The sequence below is a fragment of the Corvus moneduloides genome, chromosome 3 (genome assembly GCF_009650955.1).
Source record: "Corvus moneduloides isolate bCorMon1 chromosome 3, bCorMon1.pri, whole genome shotgun sequence".
Taxonomy (NCBI): Eukaryota; Metazoa; Chordata; class Aves; order Passeriformes; family Corvidae; genus Corvus; species Corvus moneduloides.
This window is the reverse complement of record NC_045478.1, coordinates 2,103,372-2,124,606: the sequence shown is the minus strand read 5'-3', so window position 1 is coordinate 2,124,606 and position 21,235 is coordinate 2,103,372. Positions and strand designations below refer to the sequence as shown.

Here is a 21,235-nt window from a genome sequence, read left to right as displayed (position 1 = left end):
ACCGTTCTGCCCCAAAAACATCCCGGGCACGGGATACAAAAGCGTTCACCCCCCCCCCCCCCCCCCCCCCCCCCCCCCCCGTTGCCCACCTCTTCCCAAGAAGTACAAAATACACAAGCGTCTGACACCCCACCCAAGCCCTCCTCGCACGTTTTGGGAATGACTTCCCTCCGGGTCCTCCTCCTCCCCCACCCGTTCCCATGTTAAACTCTCCAGCAACCAGACACCCTTCGGGTTTCACGCCTTTGCCCTCCCCAAAAACCTCCCAAAGCACCGGGAGCCGCCACAGATCTCACAGCCCTGGAGCACCCCGACCCCCGTTCCCAGACCTCCACCGGCACAAAGCTCCCAAAAAGGAGCCCCCGAAGCCCTCGCACAGCCCCAGCCAGGGCAGAACTCCCCGGCAGAGCGAGAGGGCTCCGTGCCCGGCTCCATCCCCGCAGGTCAGAGCCTCCCTCCTTCCCCTGCCGTCCCCGGGGGTCCCCGGGACAGGGAGCGCCGGGGATCGCACCAGCCCACCCCAAAACTCCGCGGCGAACAACAGCCGAACACCCCCAAACCGCAGCACCCACCCAGGCTGAGGGGGCTCCGCGGCCGCCACTCCGTGCCCCCACACCCGGGAGATGGGAGGAATCGGAATAAATATACAAATGGCAGGAACAGCGAACCCCAAAGGTGCCCTGCCCTCCCGCTGCAGCCTCCCGGGGACACCTTCCTCCTCCTCCTCCCCCGCTTCGGGGGCACCCGCGGAGCCCCCCAAAGCCGCGGCTCCAACTCTGCCGCCCGTGCTGAGGGGCTGCCCCTGCCCACCCCTGCCCGCCCCCGGCAGCCCCCCTCACGCACATCCCGCTCTCCGGCTCGGCGCGACTCCCGGCGGTGCCGGCGGAGGGGGGACCCCTTCCCGCTGCCCTCCCTCCCTCCAGCCCACCCACCCGCCCGCCCCCTCCCCTCGCCACCGCCGCTCCCCCCCCGTATCCCCCTTCGACACTCACCTCTGGGTGCTGCCGGCGCCTCCGCCTCACCATGGACCGGCGGGACTGGGGGGGTCCCCCCGCCCGCCCCCGCCCCAGATTGAGGGGGGATTAACGGGGGGCGCGGAGGGACGAGAACAATAGGGGGGAGGAAATCCCTCAGCCCCCCCACGCCCCCCGAGGACACGGCCCCCTCCCCGCCCGGTGCTCCTCCTGCCGCTCCCTCCTCCTCGCCCGCTCCCTCTCTTTTTTTTTTTTTTTGGTTTTTTTTTTTTTTTTTGGCTCAATCACACCAGACCGACTGTCTTTGTCTGTCTGACAAGCGCCATGTTGATATCAACATCCGAGCCCCCACCTGCTGCAGCTGTGAGACCCTGGGACTTGTAGTTCCCCCCTCCCCAGGGTGACGGGGAGACCCGCGGCGCTGGGACTACAACTCCCAGCGTGCCGCGGGCGCGTGGCGCGCCAATGGGGCGGCGGGGCCGAGCTCGGGGCGGACTACAACTCCCGTCATGCCTCGGGCGGCCATGACGTTATCTAGGGCGGAGGGGCGGCGGGACTACAATGCCCATGATGCCCCGGGCGCGCGGCGGGGCGGGCAGGAAGGGGGGCAGGGTTGTCCCGGTAAATAGAACCGGGGGACGCGATGAAGCTGGTGAGTGCCTGGGGCGGGGGGCCATGAGGGCGGGGAGGGGGCTCGGCCTTCCCCCGGCGGCGGGGGGGCTCCCGGGGTCGCCTCCGGGCTGCGCAGTCTCAGCTTCGCCAGGCGTGAGGGGAAACTGAGGCGCCGGGAGGGGGGCCTCAGGGAAAAGGTGGGGGCGTGATCCTGAGGGAGCTGGGGGGGGACTGAGGGATAAGGGGGTGATACTGGGGCGGGGAGGGGCTGAGGGAGTGGCGGGGGTCGGCCTTGAGGTGTGGGGGAAGGCGGGGGTCGGCCCTGAGTGGGGAGATAAGGGAGGGGGGCCGTTGCCCAGGTTTGAAGTGTTGAATGGGATCAAACCTGAGTAGGATTCGGGAGGCGGAGGAGAAAATGTTTCTCAGCCTTCCTAATCTTAAACATGAGTCTGGCGTGGAGCTTGGCCGCTGCACGTGTGGCTTCTGCTGGGCTCCGCTAGGAACGTGAATAAATCCCCGTGGTTTGAAATAAAGACGTTTTCCGTCTGCAGTGTGATAATACAGGCAGATACTAATAAAAAAAATTCAGCCTGGAACAGCTTTGCCAAGGATGCCCCTTGCTTCTGACAGAGATTTTGGTTCTGATATTACAGTCTTCTGTCAGGAAGTACATGACCCATGATACTGGTCTCCTCTCTAGATCTCCCTCTTGAACTGTTTAACTCTTCTGGAGACCTTGGATTCAGGCATCACTTTTTTTCCCAGGAAGAATTTCTGTTTAACATAATGTGCTGCAGTTCTCAGTCTGGAGGTGAAAACCCAAGCAGTGTTCAACATACCTGAGTATAACATTTGATTTATTTAATCTGAAGTGACAGCATTATTCAATCTAAGATTGTCTCTTGGTTTTGAGACTGAGCAGTGTGTTATAACAAATCTTCATAGAATGAAATGTGGATTCTGGGCTGTTTTAGGACTTCTAGGAAATCACTCTCCATGGAAGTGTGTACAATTAATTCCAGAGGCAGGTGTTCAAGGAGCTTGATCCTGCTTAATCTTACCTGTGTGATAAGGATCTGTGTGAGGATGAATATTACCAGTGTGACAAACACTGCAAAGTCAAGCACTTCTTAGTGTGATTGTTGCGGCTGATAGAATTCAGGGGGGAAAAGCAAACTGGGAAATATTTAAATAAAGACCCCAGCAGGAATGCAGAGCTCTTATAATGTTTAGAGTCTTGCATAGGGACGGAGAGAGGAAAGGGGTAGGGAGGGGAAATACAAACTGACTGGAGTCTGTATCACAGCATTTTTAGATCTGTGTATAAATTTAGGGGCTGAGAATTATAAGATCAGTTTGTTCACCTTATATTTTTCTGGAGATGTGTCTGAATCTTGGGGTTATGGGGAGAGGAGTCAGATGCTTTTCATCCTCTTTTCTCATAGATTTGGGTTGAATTTGGAAGAACAGGGTAGAGGTGAGGGACTAGAGGAATGTTCACTGTCCAGGGCAGAGGGGTTGGGAAGAGATGAGCTTTAAGGTCCCTTCCAGCCCAAACCATTCTGGAATTTGGAGTCCAGACCTGATTCAGAATCTGGTGAAAACGTCAGACTCCCACAAATTCAAATGGTGCTTTTACTCAGGCAAATCTCGGTGCTAGTATTCCCCCCAGATTTTAAGATGGCATGTGATATTAATACTGGAGGAATGCACTGCAGGATTTGTTGGCTTCACTTGGAATTCCAAGCTCTGCCTTTAACCTGCACAACTCTGAATATTTTGGAGCTGCGAGTCTGAGCCACCATCTCTCTCCTCTGTCACTAGGCCATCCATGAGATGCTCACTGGGAATGGGATGTCTGTGGAGAACCTGCCTCTCCCAGGCCCTGAGCATCTGGAATCAGCCCCTCACCTTGGGCCCTTTGTGCCCCACTGTCAAACTTTCATCCAGTTTGCAAATCCTGCCAGGAAAGCTGTGAGCTGGGCTGGGTATATTTATGTCTTTTGTGTATTTTGTGTCTTTTTTACGTGACTTTTGGAGTTAGGAGATGAGGCAGCTTTGTGTGTTGGCTGCACCAGCCTTTAGCCATAAGGGCTGAAGTTGGAAGCAAGCAAATCCTGCAGCAAAAATCTTGCATTTTAGTTCAATCAGGAACATAACTGGAATCTCTGGATCTGTTTTAAGCAGGAATAAGTATAAACTGTGTGGAAATGATCATATGTATAATGTTTAGAGACACACATAGTGCAAACACTCCCATTCCTGGATTCCTAATCTAAAATTCTAGCAGAAGTGCAGGCCCAGCAATGTCACCTGTGCAAACAGCTGTATAGAAATTTAGAACTGCTTTTTTTATTTTTCTGTCACTTTGTTTGAATCTGGTAGAAAGAATCTGTTGACTCCCAGGAATGCATTTACCACAGCATGGCAGCCACAGAGAGAGATGATTTTAGCTGCTTTTAAAGAAGGAAAAACAGAAGATTTTCCAGTTAGCTCGTAGATGTCAAGGTCGTGATCCTACTCATGATTATTAAAAAAGGCAAGAAAACGTTTTGCTGATAAAAGTGGTGATATTTCATTGCCTTTTTTAATTACCAATAGTTTAAAAGCTACAAAAATAGAACTTATTTTTCCCTTCATTTCTTTCTATTTACTTCAATTTATAGCTTCATTTGTCAAAGTTCTGGTCTGGTGAGAACTTAATTTCACATGAGTGTGTTACATTTGTGAATAAACCAACTGAATTCCTCACTCCTTCACCAGCTTGGCTTTACATATTTTTTTAAACTTTACTAAAAGAAAGGCAAAATGTGATGTAACTCCTTAATAATTAAGGCTTTGTGAGTTTAAAACAAAACCCTCTGTGATATTTTAAATTTAATATTTGGGGCTTAGTAGATTTTACTATTTAAATATAGTTTAAAGCAGGTTTTTGAGGAATGTATGTAAATACACTCCTTGAGGTCTGTTAATGCGGACAGGTGCAGTCCTGTGTTCACATATTGTGAGCAGAGGTAGAAAATTAAATGATTCATCTGCTTTTTTTCCTCTTGGTAGAGGGAAGTATAGAACCCAAGCTTAAGGGATAAATGACTTAGAAAAAGACTGAGTCTGTTTTTAGTGCAGTGCACGGCCAAACAAGTGGGATTTTTCATCCTAATTGACTAAAACTTGAATTTAAAAGCTCAAATTTGACCACCTGAGCATGGCTGTGCTGCCAGATGTCCAGACTTGGGAGACTGGAGTTGCAAAATCCCTCCTCAGAGCCGAGGAACCCTCCCTCGGAGGTGGCCAAGCTCTACTCAGACATTTGTCTCTAATCCCGCATTTTAAAGCCGACCTTTCTGTGCTCTTCTTACTCAAAGCTCCCGTGCCTTGTTAAATGTTTGTCACTCCAGACAGGAGGTGGCTGCATCTCAATGATGCTCAAGTGCCCCCTACATCACCTGCTCACCGGCTCATTAAGCTTGCAAAGCCTTTGGGATTTGGATACACAAACCCTTCCATTCAGGTGGGGTTGCCAAGTCCCTCCTGCTTCCTGTTTGTGTTTAGCAGGACAAAAAGCAGGTGAGAACTTGCCCCAGAGCTGCTGCACCTGTGCAGGAGTTGTTTGGGCAGGTTTCTTACCAAAATAAAACTTGTCTTCCTGCAGGGCTTCTCTGCCTCCCTGTCCACCCCAAGTTGTTTTCAAATTTTCTAGCCAAGTTTTGCCAGTAGGACTGAGTTTGGAAGAAGCTGATGTCCTGGGTTTTTGGGAGAAAGAGGTGATTGCAAGAAAAAAAGAGATCCCACATGTCCTAAATCAGAGAAAAGAATTTTGCCTTCACTGAACTCTTGGGATCAGAAAAACTGTGTGAAGAAAATGTGCCCCTTAACACCCTGACCTGGGGAAATCTCAATGAACACACACAGCTGTGGGGCACAGATCACGTTTTATTTTGGTGTGTGAGGAACTGTGTTTAAAAACGAGGGGGAAAGGCAATTTTTGGGGTTAGGTGTGCTTTCACTCTGTCACAGAATCACAGAACCATTTGGGTTGCAAAAGACCTCCAAGATCATCAAGTACAATCTGTGACCCATCGTGACCTTGTCACCAGCCCAGAGTACTGAGTGCCACATTCAGGCGTTCCTTGGACACCTCCAGGAATGGGGACTCCAAACCTCCCTGGGCAGCCCCTTCCAAGGCCTGACCACCCTTTCTTTTAAGAAATTGTTCCTAATATCCAACCTGTCCTCCCCTGGTACAGCTTGTGGCCATTTTCTCTCACCCTGTCCCTTGTTCCCTGGGAGCAAACCTTGACCCCCCCCCCCCGGATGCCCCCTCCTGTCAGGGAGTTGTGCAGAGCCACAAGGTCCCCCCTGAGCCTCCTTTGCTCCAGGCTGAGCCCCTTTCCCAGCTCCCTCAGCCGCTCCTGCTGCTCCAGCGCCTTCCCCATCTCCATTCCCTTCCCTGGACGTGCTCCAGCCCCTCCAGGTCTCTCTTGCAGTGAGGGGCCCAGAACTGGACACAGGATTCAAGGTGCAGCTTCACCAGTGCCCAGCACACAGGGAAGGGACATGCTGGTAAAGGTCCTGAGTAACTCTTCCTCATTCTTCTTCCAGTACTGCCTGTCAGGACATCCAACCTTGCCATGCAACGTGCTCAAGTTCAAATCCACCACCATCATGCTGGACTGTGGGCTGGATATGACGTCTACCCTCAATTTCCTCCCACTGCCTCTGGTCCAGAGGTGAGTTCTGTGGCCTGTCAGCACTTAGTCTGCCTCTTCTTGGGTTGCAGTTGGAGTGCTCTGCCTGAAATGGTGTATTGGAAGGAGGGAGGGGATGGGTACAAATGAACAGCATCATCTGATATCATAAATAGACTTTGTTCACTTAAAAATTCTCTTTATCAAAATAACGTCCTTTGGCTCAGTAGACGGAAGACATTTTATGGATTTATTGATCGGTTTTTCTAGATAATTTATTCTAAGCTTCAGTAAAGTATTGCTGCAACTGCTCAGCACAAGTGAGGTCACATATCTGTCATCTTTCTGGCTTCTTCATGCAAGATGAGATAAATGGGTAACTGAGATGGAGTGCGTGGAGCCCAGCAGGTCCTGTTTAACCACCATCTTCTCAGGCTGTTCTTCAGAGCACAGACTAATGCAAAGAAAAATGGCACTTAGCAGCCCTTGTTAGTTGCCTGCGTGGCATAATTGTTCCCATTTAAAAGTTAAATAAATAAAAGGGCAGTGCAGCTGGGCACGGGATTGGAACAGCAGAGAAATCAAAACAGAGTCTAGAACAGAATCTGGAGATCGAGACTCTCCTTTCTGTGCCCTACTACAAAGTTGTATTTCCCCAAGTTTTTAGACTAATTTGGATATTCAGTTAGGGTGACATGACTTGTGTAAATGGAATAAATAAATAATAAAAATTAGCAGTTGGAAAGGTGGGAATGAGTCACTGTTAGTGATGCGAAGCAGTCGGAGTTTTCTCAAAAGCCGTTTAGTAACTTTGATGCACAAAGAAACAAGTGAGGAATGTTCTGGGTTCAGGGAAGGCTTGATTGAGAGGGGGAAATACGATTGGAAAAGGGAGTTTCCTAATTGACCTAGTGAGATTAAAGCAGTTTGTCCAGCACTTCCTATGATTTGTTATTTTTTGGAGAGGAGAGGAAAGGAATAGACAATGTGTGCATTGTTCCGCAAGAACGTGGAGTTCAGGATCTGCTGTAGAGAGGCAACAGATGCCCTCAGAGGGATCAGTGTGAAAGTCAATTTCTGTCCCATTCCATAGTGCAATTGCTGACTGCAACAATTGGTGCAGTAATAGATTTTGAACAGATGCAGCAAATTTTGGAAATCCAGGTACAGACAGAATTGCCTCGCATTTGCTTTCTCCCAACCCTCTCCCCCCCAAAGAAAAGGAAATTGAGAGAGGAACAAGTAGCAAAATGAGGTGATTGAACAAAGGCTTAAGAGGTTCTTCAGAGCGGCAGGAATCAGCCTTACCCTGGGATCTGGCAGCCTTGTCTGCTGATAGCAGACCCTGGGAATGAACAGCCAAATTGCAGGTCACAACCTGGAATTCCCCAAGCACCTCCAGAATGTCGGCACTAAAGTGGCTCAAACTCAGTGAGAAAGGATGTCAGATTTGACCCCTGATGGCCCAGTGGAATCGGAGCAAACATTTGGATTTAAATCAAATCAATCTTGTCAGTGAGGTGACTGAACACCCCTTAGAGCAAGGATTGGCCTGAGCACATGGACTTGGGCAAGTAATTGATCTCCTCTACAAACTAGGTGTCCTGCAGAGAGTTGTGGAAATAAGTCAGAAATGTGAGGAGGAATGTGGCTGCCACTGGAAAGTCCTTATCTCTATAGTACTCATAGTTGTACCATTAGAGATTAGGAGTCCATTACCATGATGTCCAAACACCTCTGAAATTCAAATGTGTGTTATCAACATAACATGGGGTGACAGAGAACTGACATTGTCATCAGTTGCCAGGTAAGGTGACAGGAAGGACTGACTGCCTGAGGAATCTGAGCACAGCTCTGTCGCATCTGAGGTCCTCCCCAGCTGTGTCCTCTCAGAACCAGATGTGCTAACTGGAGATGGACCTGAGTGAGACCTTAACCTGAGAGGACCCATGCTTCTCTCTGCTGTCTTTAATCCATAGATCCCAGCAGGATCCGTGAACCCCTTGGATTCTGCAAATCTCACTATGTGGTCTGCAAAGTTGCCCAAAGGTGTGATATTAGAGAGGATCTTTGCCACACAGCTCAGTCCTGTGTCGTACCTGGCATGGGACCCTCCTTGAGCAAACATTTTGAGAGCCTGTGCTTTAATCTATAAGAGAGGAAAGTGCTGCAGTGTTTGTGGCATTAAAGGGACTGGACATTTTTTAGAGTTCTTTGCTCTTCAAAAAAAATGCCACTGCAATGGTATTTAGATACCTCCTTGCCCTGGAAATGGCAGTCCCTGTTCTCACCAGCCCATGGAGCTGCCCAACTCTTTATGCTCCTGTACTGTAAAGCTTTGTCAACTGGAGTTTTCTCCCCTGTACCAAAGTCAAATGCAAAACGGTAAAATGAACATGTGGGAAGCTCTTAACCTTTCCTGTCTAGCCATGACACACTTGCTCACATTATTTATGGGATAGTTCCAGCTATTTTGGATTAATCAATCACTCTATTACAATGTCAAAACTATGTCAGGAGGAGCTGTGTTGCTTCTTCACTTCAAGGTAAAGAGTCCTTTCTGTCCTGTGTTGTTGTTCTGCTTTCAGCCACACACAAGACACACCTGCTCATTTTGCTTCCCGTGACTCTTCACTCCTCAGTGGATGCCAGTTTAGTACAAGTTCAGTGCTCTTTCATCATGAATAAAGCAAAACCTTTACTAGGTTAAATTATGGGGAGTAGAACAAGTAAAGTTTATTCTGCTCTCCCTCGTGCTGCTGAAACCGTAGATGGATCCAGGCATTTGGAAGGCACAAGCCAGACTGACCTGATCTTGTGCTGGCATTGAGACACTGGACTGCAGCCCTCCAGGTGTCCCTTCCAGCCAAGGTTCCTGTCCTCTCCTCCTATATCTGTCAGTTGTTGCATATCAGAGTGGTTTGTTCTTGCTTTTTCCATAGCTCTTGTAGTCTCACTGCACCAATTCTACTCAGCCCTCCTCAGTCTCCAAATTACTGCTCCTAAATTGTGCTTTTGAACATGTCACTGGGGAGCACATTTAGCCACTTCATCTTTTCTATCATCAGACTTCTTCAAACTTGCTCTTTATCCTCAAAAGGGAATTGCACGTCTCTGGCACAGCTTCTCCATGACAGATCCTTCTGCTCTCACCTCTTACCTTCTGTCTTCATTGCTTGAGTCTTGGATTTCCCCTTTTTCCTTCCTTGTGACTTACTTGGATGTCAGAATTTGTTCTTTTATACTGCTGTGAGTCTGAAGACAGCATTCCTGTGAGCCCTTGAATCACTTCCTATTTTCAGGATGTTGAATTTGAAAGCCCTTTAAGGATATAAACTGTAGAGCTTAGTGCACAGCACTTGCAAAATGCATTGCAACCAGGTTCTGTGTGCAGATCTGAGGTTGTTGCAGGGTTTGGTTCCAGGTGGGTTCAATTCTCTTGTTTACTCATTTTTTGTTTTGATTTGTGTAGATAGGCTTCAGTCTGGGCAGGCAGTGGTATTAGAGCTAAGCTGTCGGCTCACACAAAAATCAGATGTCCCTGTGAAATACAAATAAGTCTCTCAGTTATGGTAGCAACAAATGCTGCAGCCATTACTGCTCTAAACTCAGGATTGCATTGTCCACCTTTAAATTCCTTTATTAGCATTTGAAACAATGAAAAAAGGGGCTCTGCTGTTGCTTAGAACGTGCAGTTCACCACAAAGCCTCCTTGCCCCTGTGTCCTGTACAGCTGTTGGTGTAGGTCTTCAGGGTGACACCCGGGCACGAAACCATGGTTTATGTGGATATAAAATCCCAACCTGTGTCTATGAATGACTTAGTCCAGAGCATCAGTCTTTCCCTGCCACTGCTAATGGGAATATTTGTCTGTTGTTCTCTGTCCCAGAACAGTTTTATGGTGCTTTTGTGTTGTTTCGAGCACAGAGTTTCTAACTTCTGTTTATTCATCCAGTTTCACCACAGGGAACTCAGCAGCACTGAGCCTTTTTGAAATCCTCACCATAAATGACTAAAAATTCCCTGCATGCCTCATCCTCTTATTTCTTTTTACTTATAAGTGTCATAATCATGATTTGTAAAAGTCATTTTGGTGAACACTTAACCACAGTGAAACTGTCTGTCTGTTTTATTGGGACTGTTACTTCCCTGAGACAGAAATGGTGTTCTCTGCCTGTATGACACCAAGTAGAAGGTCTGTGCTTAGCCACTGATAATAATTCAGTTCATATTGCAATAATTTTTCATCTTTCTTTCCACAGCCCCAGGCTGTCCAAACTTCCCAGCTGGGTTTTGAAAGATGGAAGCACGTTTCTGGACAAGGTACTGTGGTGGTGGTTGGAATTTTCTTGCCATGCAAAAAGCTACCTGCCAGGTTGGGAGCTTGTGCTGCAAGAGCAGTGTTCCACGCTGACTCATCCCAAAGGTTTCTCTGTGTACCTTTACCAGCCAGGATGTCCTTGCAGAGCAGAACATTTTGAAACAAAATGCTAATAGCAACTCTCAGGCTTCAGAGGTAGCCTAGATTATAAAAAAATCCTCTTAAAATGCACAAGTCATCAGTGTGAATATTTTTGTATTTCATGGAGCTCCATAAATAATAGTGCTTTGCCTTCTTAGAGTGCCTTTTATTCCACAGTCTCACTTTTCTGACACTGAGGCTTCAGAGCATGCCTGTAAATGAGGTTGGTATCGTACCCTTTTTCAGGCAGAACTATGAGAAAGGCAATGCTTTGCCTATGGGAGGTCTCTCAGAGAGGAAAAGCATGGCTTTGGCCTCTTAAATCAACATGTGTTCTGCTGCTAGACATAGCAGGGAGGATATTATCTCCAGCCTCCTAATTCTAAGACACAGAACTTCCTCAGTGACATGAGAGACACAGAATTGCTCTTTTTTCCCCCCTCTTTTCATTACATCAGTTTTGGAGGCAGAATTTATCTGAGGCTTCAACCAAATCTTGGCACTGCAGCGTCCAGCTTGATCTGCCACAGGGGAACAATGAACACAAAAATATGTCAGATGTTAGTAAAATAGGCAGATACATTTCAAATGTGGGCAGCAATAGGTACCAGTGGAGAAAATGCTTAATAGACTGTTCTCTGACTATGTGAACATTAAAGGAAACAGTGATAATAGTTGCTTTTGTAGGGGCTTTGAGGTGGACAAAATGGATTGATCTGATTTTTACAGACAAGGGAGCTGAAGATCATAGATTAAAGACCTGATTTTTCTTCTCATTGGAGACGAAAGAAACTGTTCAGGCAGCATTTCTGTTGGTAAAATAGTAACAGCTCTATTCAGAGCACTTGCTAACTGGCAGTCACAGGGCTGCAGAGGCTCAGGGGCAGCAATGGAGTTGCTCAGTTTGAATTCCCTGGAATTTGTGTCTCCTGAACCCCAGCTTTGGTGTCAGAGCTTTGGGCTCCAAAGAATGGACAGACTGTCACCGTAGTTTTACTTGGAATGTATTGAAATTTCTGGGATGCTGTTGCTGCAGTGTGTGCTCAGGAGAAACCTCCAAACTCACCCAGTGGCAGTAGAAATAGTGTTAAAAATTCAAAGGCAGCGTCTCTTAACTTCACCTTGACCACCGTAAGTGCTTGGAATGGTAAATTCTTTGACCCATGCTGGAAAAAGGCAAGGGAAGGAGTCAAAGGGGGGTGTTTTATCATGTGGGGTGGACATTCCTGTTACAGCACTCAGTTGTAAAACTTCAGTCCTGGAGAGGCATTGAAATGTGCTGCGATCTACTTTTAATCATTTTGAACTCCCTTGAGACGAGGTTAGGAGACTTCTGCCACTAGATGTAATTGCTCATTCGTTATTAGTTGGCAGGTGCACTGTAATTATTAAGAATTGGATTCAATCTTTAATTCTGTCAGTCTGAAGCTGGCTGAGACCACTCGCTTTGGGACAGAAGAGAAGGTAGGGTGGGTGGTAGGGAGCCTGTGAGTTGTGCTAGCAGTAGAGTTGGGAATATTTTTGTTGCATATATAATCCTGAAGAATGTGACTTTTCATGTGACAAAAGTTTTTGATGTTAGCCTTGAAAAAGAGAAAGAAAATAGGGGATAGAGATTAACAAAAAGTGCCTTGTGGAGATTAGATCCTCAAAAGCTGTTTCATCAAACGCTCCGAGATGGGCTAAAAATTGTATTTTGGTCCTAAAAAGACAGAAAAGGTTGGATGTTGTTTGGAACCAAAACTAAATTCCAAACTTGCCTTCCTGGTGATTACCAGAGCTCTTTCCTTACCTACCAGAGGCTGCTTCTCTGCCCTTCCCAATGAGGATCTGATCTTTTCAAGTACCAAGCATCTGGCATGAAAGCAATTTTAGCAGATCTGCCTGCACCAAATTGTGTCTAGAAGGGGGATAAATGTCGTGTAGTAATGGGCTGGAAATTACCTGTGATAAAGAAAATGTCTGGAAAATCCAAAATGTGCTGGCTTGGAGTCACACCGTGTTGTATTTTTGTGTCTCCTGTGTTGGTGTGGTTTTTTACAGGAGCTAAAGGAGTGCTCTGGCCATGTGTTTGTAGACTCTGTGCCTGAATTCTGCTTACCAGAGGTGAGTTTGTTCAAAGCCTTACTGCAAAATCCGACTCCATTCAATCGCATGGAAGAAACTTGCTAAATTATTATTATTATTATTAGCCTCCTGCTAATTTATTAATACTCAGTAAGTAATACTGCTAAAACTCTGTGTGGTTAAGGTGCCTCCAGGATCTATGACACTGAAAGGATGGAAACAACCCTTCTCAACAGTGGTTTTGGGAGACATGGAAGGTCTCCTTGAGCAAATCAATGTCTCACGCAAGAATAAGACTTAACTTTCCTTTTTTATGGGCTTTCCAAAGACAACCTGACTGAGCTGGGCTGACTGGCAGGATCCATGTGCTGATCTAGATAAGGGCAGGGAATGAAGGCAAGGAAAGCTGCTTGTCTCCAACCACAGAGGCAGGACATGCCCAGTGGTGCTCCCTGGGGAGCCAGCTGTGGTTAGGCCAGGTTGGATTCTGCTGGGCTGCACTTCTGCCAGCAGCACTTTCAGGTTAAAAACTTTTACTGCCTCTTTGAGGGAAGAGCTGTGCCTTCATGTCCACGGGCATGGCTGCAAGTGGCTGCTCAAGCTGGTTTTTACTGTAATGTCTGGATTTAAAATAAGCAAGCAAGACTGTTGAAGATGTTTGGTTTAGCTGGGGTTACCTGACTGATCAGGGGAATGCTGTAGGAGAACTGAAGATGTAAAAAGCTGAGCAGAGAGAGGTGGGCATGAATTATGGAGAGTAGCATGGGAATAATATCCCCTTTCCTCAGTGTGTTCAGAGTGTGATAACATCAGTTCTTTCATTTCACGGTGGGATGTTTTCTCTGGCTTTCAAAGACAGACACAGTTTCTTTTGGGCAGCAATTTTTTTTTTCCGTTTCTGTCTGCCCTTGTAGACAGGAAGCACAAAACACTCCTGGAAGGTTCTTTTCAGCTTGCTGAGATTCTCGCAATATTGTTCCTCTGTCTGGATCCCATGGAACTCACCCCTGGCATCACTCTTGTCATCTTGATTCTTCCAAACAAGTTGTCAGCTCTGGTACTGGTTTTGGCAAGTGATTCCCACAGATTATAACCATTCCAATGCAACTGGAATGGTCATAATCCAATCATACCAAAAAAGACCAACCAAAAATCCTAATAATTCTGGGTTCTTGTGAGCCTTTTCGTTACTGTCCTGTGAAACTGAGGGATGTGGGAAGTATCTGTGTGTGTAGAAAGTGCCATTATGGCCCACATCTTGAGAAGGACAGGCTTGATGTGCTGGATTCCCCTTGGAATGATAATCTGCTGGGGTTTAGGATGCTTCAGCCAGGGTTTCTGGTTACTTTGGGCTGGAAAATACCCACATGTGTAGCTCTAAATATGACAGACAGGGAGTCACTGCTTCGTTTTACCCCTGTTATCCCTGCATGAAGCTGCTTCCCAGCAGCCCATCCTACAACCAGAAGATGGCAACCAACTGCACATGTCACCATTGCAGGGACTTTAAAAATGGCCTCTCAGATGTTTCCCAAAGTTCCCAACAGATGCCACATCTCCTCTGTGAGCACTAGAAGAGATCTGCTGTGATACCCAGCTCACACCTTGAGCTCACCTGTCTGCAGGAGATTCAGGAGTCATGGCCAGCTGAAAACAGAGTGGAAATGTTGCTGCTGTTTGGCAGCATGGGATAAAAGGGAGCTTGTGTGAAAGAGGCTTTTACTTTGTCTCCTTCCATGGCACTTCTTTTGAAGAAACTTGTCTGCAGAAGCAGTTAGCCGGTATCGCTTCCAGGAACACCGTTGCCAAAGCAAGCCAAGATTTGGATCTCATCCAGCAGCCACAAGGTGATAAGAGGCTGTCTCGGCAGCAGAGTACACTCACACATGTCAGAGTGCAGGGTGCAGCCCTCTCTTTGCTTGGCAACCTTCTGCTCTCTCACTTCACATTCAAGACACATTTTGAAGCCTCTTCAGCTCAAAGGCACTTTAGTGGGATCGCTGCAAGCCCTAGGGAAGATTTTATTTTGTTTTTGACACCCTTTTCATCCTATTAGTAAATGCTTCTAGGGTGCTGAGATGTGGCATGCTTAAGGTTGGAAAGTGATGGTGTGCATCCTCCTGATGGCTCTCCTGGGCTGGGATTCAGCTCAGAATTGGAGCTCCTCTGCTCTGGAGCCAGGCTGGGAGAGCTGGAGGTGCTCACCTGGAGAAGAGAAGGATCCAGGGATACCTGAAAGACCCTTCCAGTGCCTAAAGGGGCTCCAGAAGAGCTGGAGAAGGACTTGGGACAAGAGATGTGGAAGGACAGGACACAGGGAATGGCTTCCCACTGCCAGAGGGCAGGGATGGATGGGATATTGGGAAGGAATTGTTGGCTGTGAGGATGGGGAGGCCCTGGCACACAACTGGAGGTTGCCCAGAGAAGCTGTGGCTGCCCCTGGATCCCTGGCAGTGTCCCAGGCCAGGCTGGATGGGGCTTGGAGCAACCTGGGCTAGTGGAAGGTGTCCCTGCCCAGGTGGGGCAGAACAAGTTGGTCTTGAAGGACCTTCCCATCCAAACCATTCCAGAATTTGATCCGGTGCGGTCTGGATGCAGCTGGAAGCCAAGGCATGGACAAACCGAGCCCTGGCAGGAGCAGGCATCAGTGGATCCTTTGATACCTTGCAGGGAGTGTGTTCCTGCCTGGAAGCTCAGGAAAATAAAAGGTGCCCTGTCGTGGATCTGAGGATGGTGTTTCACCTGCTGTTCTCAGCTCGGAGAACATGGCTCTGATATCAGCTGTGATCATGGATTGAAATCATGAGCGCTTAGCGAGGAGTTAAGCTGCTAGAGCACTGTGTCAGCCCTCTGCAAAGCAGAGTGACCTACTTTCTTGCCTTTTTTATTCAAATTGCTGGACCAAGCCTTGTAATCAGATAATATGTGCTTGATGAGTGTTGAATTCCATTAGCTGCTCTATAATGACTGAGTTAGAGGTCAGTAATCTTGTAAATTTCTGACTTGACACCATCTGTGTTACGGCATTACCAGTAAATATTTCTAATTAAAATTCTTTTAACAATGTGTGAAGTCTTCTTTCACTCTCAGAACTCTTGTCTAAACTGTCACATCAAAACAAATTGGGCCCACCCATCCATTTTGTTGTATCCTGTGAATGGGCTTCATCTCCTGCTGCAGAAAATGTGAATGATAAAGATGCCAAGCATTTACTTTGGGCAAAGATGAGGATTATTTTAAGCATATGAATAAATACAATCTTCATTCATCTCTCTCTTGGGGTACAGTATGATGTGCTGCATAAAAAAATATTAGACACCCTAAATCACTGCTGCAGAAGTTTTGGTGTCTCTTCCTCCCTCAGGAGTTGCACACATCAATTCTTGGATAAGAGTAAAATAATCATGGATCTCATAACAGCAGCCATTTCATCACCTGAAAGACAGACAAGCCCAGGACATGGTTTCCTTTCCAGGTTGGAGAAGGGAATCATTTTAGGGGACTTTTAAAATAAATCTTGTCATTTAAAGGCAACATTAATCTTTGCCACAGCTGAGACATGCTTTTATAAACCAGTTACATTCCTGCAATATAAAGTAAAAAAGAATAAGAAGTTTTTCTGCCATTGCTTAAACTGCATGAAAGGGTTACAAGTTGCTTATCTCTCCCCTCTGTTTTCAGACTGAACTGCTTGACCTCTCCACGGTGGATGTAATCTTGATCTCCAACTATCACTGCATGATGGCACTGCCCTACATCACAGAGTACACAGGATTCACTGGAACAGTTTATGCCACCGAGCCCACTGTTCAAATTGGCAGGTAAAAAGCCCCTTCATATTCTCTGCTCCTCTTTCATCACTGCTGAGGAGAAGGTGTAAAGGACAATGTGGGGAGAGGAGCGGTGTCTAATGTTCCGAAGAGGCTTTTAGGCAGGAGCTGAACGCCAGCCAAGTCCTTAGTGCTGCAAATGTGTTAACTCCATGTTTCCCAACCTCTGGAACCATCAACATTTCCAGCAGGTGCTTTGTGTTGAGTCCAGGCCGTAGATGCGGGACAGTGGAACTTGAGTGGGTTGAGACACCTCAAGCAGTAATTGCCATATAGGCAACTTCAGATCTTCAAAACCCGTGGATCAAAGAGCTCTCCTGCTCCTCTCTGCTCCCTGTAAACAAAAGGAGTCTTTCCAATCAGAAAAAAACCTCAAAACCTGGACTTGTTGCCTAAAGAAGCTGTGGCTGCCCCATCCCTGGAAATGTTCAAGGCCAGGTTGGACAGGACTTAGAGCAACCGGCTCTAGTGGAAGGTGCCTGTACCCATGTCAGGGGTTGGAACTAAATGGTCTTTCAGGTCCCTTCTAACCCAAACCATTCTAGGATTTTATGATTCCCTATAATCACACTTCACTCCACGGAAAGGAATCCAAGCTGACTTCATCTCAAATGACAGCTGAGCTATGTGAGCTCTGCACTCCAGAGAGAAGCACTAAGAAAAATAGCAGAAATAGGAGACTGAGGTAGAAAATCTAACACCTGACAGTGCAGTCAAAACCAGAATTGTCATCAAATGTGCCAGTCTGTTCTTACAAAATTGTCTTGTTGTCTGGATGGGTCAGCACCAAACACTGCAGGTTTGTCCCTTGATGAGGCCTGACTGGACTTGTGCTCTGTTCCTTTCTCATGCAGAGCAGCTGCCACATTCAGTAATTAGGAGCCAGATTAGGCCCTGCTATCTGGACTATTCTGTAAGCACTTTAGGGCAGGAATCTTTGTCCACGGAAGGTTGTGTGCAAACTTCCCCTGCCAGAGTAGTTCCCCCATCGTGTGAAAGCAAACAGAAACTGAAGGCCCTTGTAGGTGAAAGGAATCGTGTAAATATGAATGAGTAGTGGACCTCTGGGCTTTGCTGGTCCAGAGCTGGAGATAACAAGCACAGTCGTGGGAGAGTGCACTGGTGTGGTTCTCACCATCCCAAGTCATTCCAGATGCTGTCCTTCTGCTCCTACCTTCAAGGGAAACTCTGCACACAATCACAAATGCTGTTTAGTTTTGGGCAGGGAAATCTGCAGTGACAATTTCTAATGCTTGACACCTTTTCCTGTCTCAAATATGCGTTGGTAGATGAGGAGAGTTCGCTCTGACAACATGCTCGGCTTCCCCTAAGTGATAAACAGGCATCAGTTGAGGAGTTTTTGTTGTGTATTTTGTCTCATTCCATCTCACAAACAGTCAGTAATGAGGAAATTATCTTGCACTTTCCAAATAGCCCATAACCCAGTGGGCCATCTCCTCCTCTGTTGCAAGCGGGCAGATGGAATTGGAAACACTCCGTGTGGAGCAACAGGGGTAGTGCTGGAAATGGCCTCTGTGGGAAGAACCCCTCCTTCAAACTGCCTGAGAGTGTTACAATTTCTGTGGTATTTTGGAAAGATTTGGGCCAAAGTTCCCTCCTGTGTGAGAGGAGGCAGTGCTAATTTAGGTTTATGCTTTCAGGCTCCTCATGGAAGAACTGGTGAATTCCATTGAACGCGTGCCAAAGGCTCAGTCTGCCTCCATGTGGAAAAACAAGGAGGTACAAAGGTAAGGAACAAGTCCCAGGAAAGGTGACTGTCCTAAAACACCGAAGTTTGGATTCACTGTAAGGATGGCTCTGCTCCCACCATTTGAGATTTGCTGCTGTGACTCCTTAGGTCGATTATTTCTTTAATCATTTGCACACTATTGGTTTTCCAACCTCACAAATTCGTTTCTTGGAGAAACGTGGGAACAGCAAAGCCTCCCCTGGTCTCCCCTCACACAGTTCAGCTCCATAATGGAAGATAAACCCAGCAGATTTTGGTATTAATATCATAAAAAGTTGTTGAAATTACTAGGCTATTTAATGATATTGCATTGGAATAGTTTAAGTGTTATTTCCATGTTTGCTGACATACTAAGAAAGCTGAGACACAGCTGTTGGAGGTCACTGGCGTTACCTTTCTTCCTATCTTCTTTTACACCTGCACAGCAGAGGTGGGGTTTCTGGCTTTCCAAGGCTAAAAAACAAATTAAAATCTGAATTTAAAAGGTTATTTGGCAGCACTGTGTCCATTATTCCAGCTATACATCAAAACAAGATGTTCAGAATTTTTGAAAGCCTACGGAATCTAAAAATTATCCATACACTTTATTAATGGCAGCTGATGCTTTCCTTGGGAATAAAAACAATTTTAGGTGCACAACATGTTCCTTGGAGGAGACAGTTTCGTTTTTAGCACATTTTAAAGATAGAGTTGGTTGATTAAAAAGTTATTTTTAAAAGCTGCTTTGTGCATTTTTAATTGATCTCCCATTTTATACTCCTAATTCTTAAGATGGCTTGATTTAGAAGTTTCCTTAAAGTGAATTATTTCTTACATTAGAAGAGCAGCCTTGATATTTTCCAATATCACAAAGCAAAGAAATTAAAAATCCAAATTGCCATGGTTTTAGCTGTATATTGAGTTTCCCTGCTGAATTTAGGAGCAGTCTTTACACTGTAACTCTCATGCTTCTGAAGAAGGCAGGTAGAACTCAGATGTAAAGCAAAACTAAATACAATAAAGTTTAGCAGGATTTTCAGAATAGTGGGGGTTTTAAATGTTGGGGTCCACTTGCCTGCCCAGAGCCACTGCTGAAGCTCCCAGTTTGTGAAGAGAGAGGACTGGAGCCATTATTCCTGTCACACCAGGCGTGTTTTGTATGCATGGTTTAAAGGAGGATAATATATCTTGCAGCTCATATAATGTCACTTTCCTGGTGGTCATATTTTAGGGAAAGTGCTGCCTGGCACTTTGCATGCTGCTGATTATTCCAGAGGAGAACACAGAGAGGGAATCTTTGTTCTCATTCAGCTGCTGTAGAAGGCTGGAGCCTTTTTTTCCTTGAAGTGTTTTTTAAAATACATGTTCCTCTCTCCTGTTGCTGGGGATGTCCCCCAGAATTCATAGTTCCATCAAGCAGCTGTTGTAAAGGGGTAGCAGGGAGGTAGGAGGTACTAAACATCTGTTTAATAAAACAAATTTGTGTATTAAAAACTCTGCTGGTATGAACCAATGTTGTCTTTGAGCTGGAACAAGGGGACAAATGTGAACTCCACCTCTGCCCCACCTGTGCTCTGAGTTTCCCTGTTCACCTCCCTGTACATCTGTAAAACAGAGCTCCCATCCAGCACAGAGGGCACACGGGGACTTTAATTAATGTTTGCAAAGTGTTTTGAGATGCCTGGTGACAAGTGTCACGCAGGAGTGAATGGAACTGATTATTAGACCACGTGAGCAAACATCCACTGATCCACAAATTAGCACCTGGCTAATGGCACATGCAGGATTGGACTGACATCCGTTAGTTAAGAAAATGTGATCTTGATGAATTGGGTTTTTTTTCTTACTTGGCTGTTGCTAGAACAGAATACTTATTACTTCTGAGTCTAACTTTAATTTTTCAGGCTGATCAATCCCCATTACTGCTTTACAGTTCAGCTGGTTCTACTCCAAACAGTTAGTATAAAACACAAAGTATTATCATCTTCATTAGATAAAGCACTGGAGCATTTTAAATGCAAATACTGTATAAAATATAATAAGTTCATTATAGTGGTTTACATTTTTCCATTATCAGATCCAGTCTGAACTAATTGCTTAGCCAGTTTTATTGCCACTGGGTTTTATTTCAAATGAGCAGTCTCGAGGAAGCTCTGTAGATGTCAGCCAGGATATCTTTCACACTGATTGGGATTCAGGGGGTAAAGAGCAAGTTTGCCTTATGAGAGGCACTCTGTTGACTTCTTGTTTGATGGTTTCCTATATGTTTTAAAGTGTTTGAAACAGGCTATTTCCTGAGGCTGAGCAGGGCACGAGAGAGGCCGGGGTCTGATGTAGTTTGGTGCTGCCGTCCTCCTCTCCCTTCAAACAGTTCTGGGATTTTAAGTCATACATGAAATGTCACCCTTTGCATTGACCAGGAGGACTGTCTCTGTGCAGATCCCAGAGAAGAATACAGATCCCTCCATTTTTTAAGCATGAATTTTGCACCCTCAACCATGTGGATTTGTGGTACCTCCCTGTCTGTGGCTGTCCCAGCAGCTGCCCTCATACATCTGGTTGTTGTGAGGTGATCCATAACAGGATGTTGCCATGGTGTTGGTAGATTTACTCCAGACCACAAAATATCCTCTGGTAACTCCGTAGAGATTTTAGAAGTGAGATGACAGACTGAATGCTGACAGGGGCACATCTGAGGGACCAGCACCTCATTGTATCTGTGCCACTCAGCCACAGGAAACCACTGGAGACTGGTGCCACTGGTCTCTGCCAGGGATCAGAGTATTTTCACAGTGTAGCCAGTCAAGGCTAAGAGAAACTTACTTCAATCACCAAGGATAATTCCCCACTTTCTCCATTACCTGGAGAAACAT

General features: G+C 46.4%; 2 protein-coding genes across 10 annotated transcripts in view; one reads left to right on the top strand and one right to left on the bottom strand.

The window, feature by feature from the left end:
- HMBOX1 (homeobox containing 1) overlaps window positions 1-1,132 on the bottom strand; it is a 107,054-nt gene extending 105,922 nt beyond the window's left edge. For 5 of the 8 annotated variants that reach the window (XM_032103589.1, XM_032103587.1, XM_032103594.1 and 2 more), the window contains exon 1: window positions 993-1,131. The gene's annotated coding sequence lies outside the window, so the exon portion shown is untranslated. Of the gene's footprint in view, window positions 1-992 lie in introns of all 8 variants that reach the window. The other 3 variants (XM_032103593.1, XM_032103596.1, XM_032103597.1) reach the window with 1 other exon arrangement.
- Window positions 292-21,235, top strand: part of INTS9 (integrator complex subunit 9) — a 61,780-nt gene continuing 40,836 nt past the window's right edge. The window contains exons 1-6 of one of the 2 annotated variants that reach the window (XM_032103586.1): window positions 292-443; window positions 6,189-6,316; window positions 10,537-10,597; window positions 12,780-12,842; window positions 16,485-16,624; window positions 18,295-18,381. In XM_032103586.1, the coding sequence (XP_031959477.1) occupies window positions 6,252-6,316; window positions 10,537-10,597; window positions 12,780-12,842; window positions 16,485-16,624; window positions 18,295-18,381 (416 nt within the window). In that variant the 5' untranslated portion in view covers window positions 292-443; window positions 6,189-6,251. Of the gene's footprint in view, window positions 444-1,546; window positions 1,627-6,188; window positions 6,317-10,536; window positions 10,598-12,779; window positions 12,843-16,484; window positions 16,625-18,294; window positions 18,382-21,235 lie in introns of those variants that run through there. The other variant, XM_032103585.1, reaches the window with a different exon arrangement.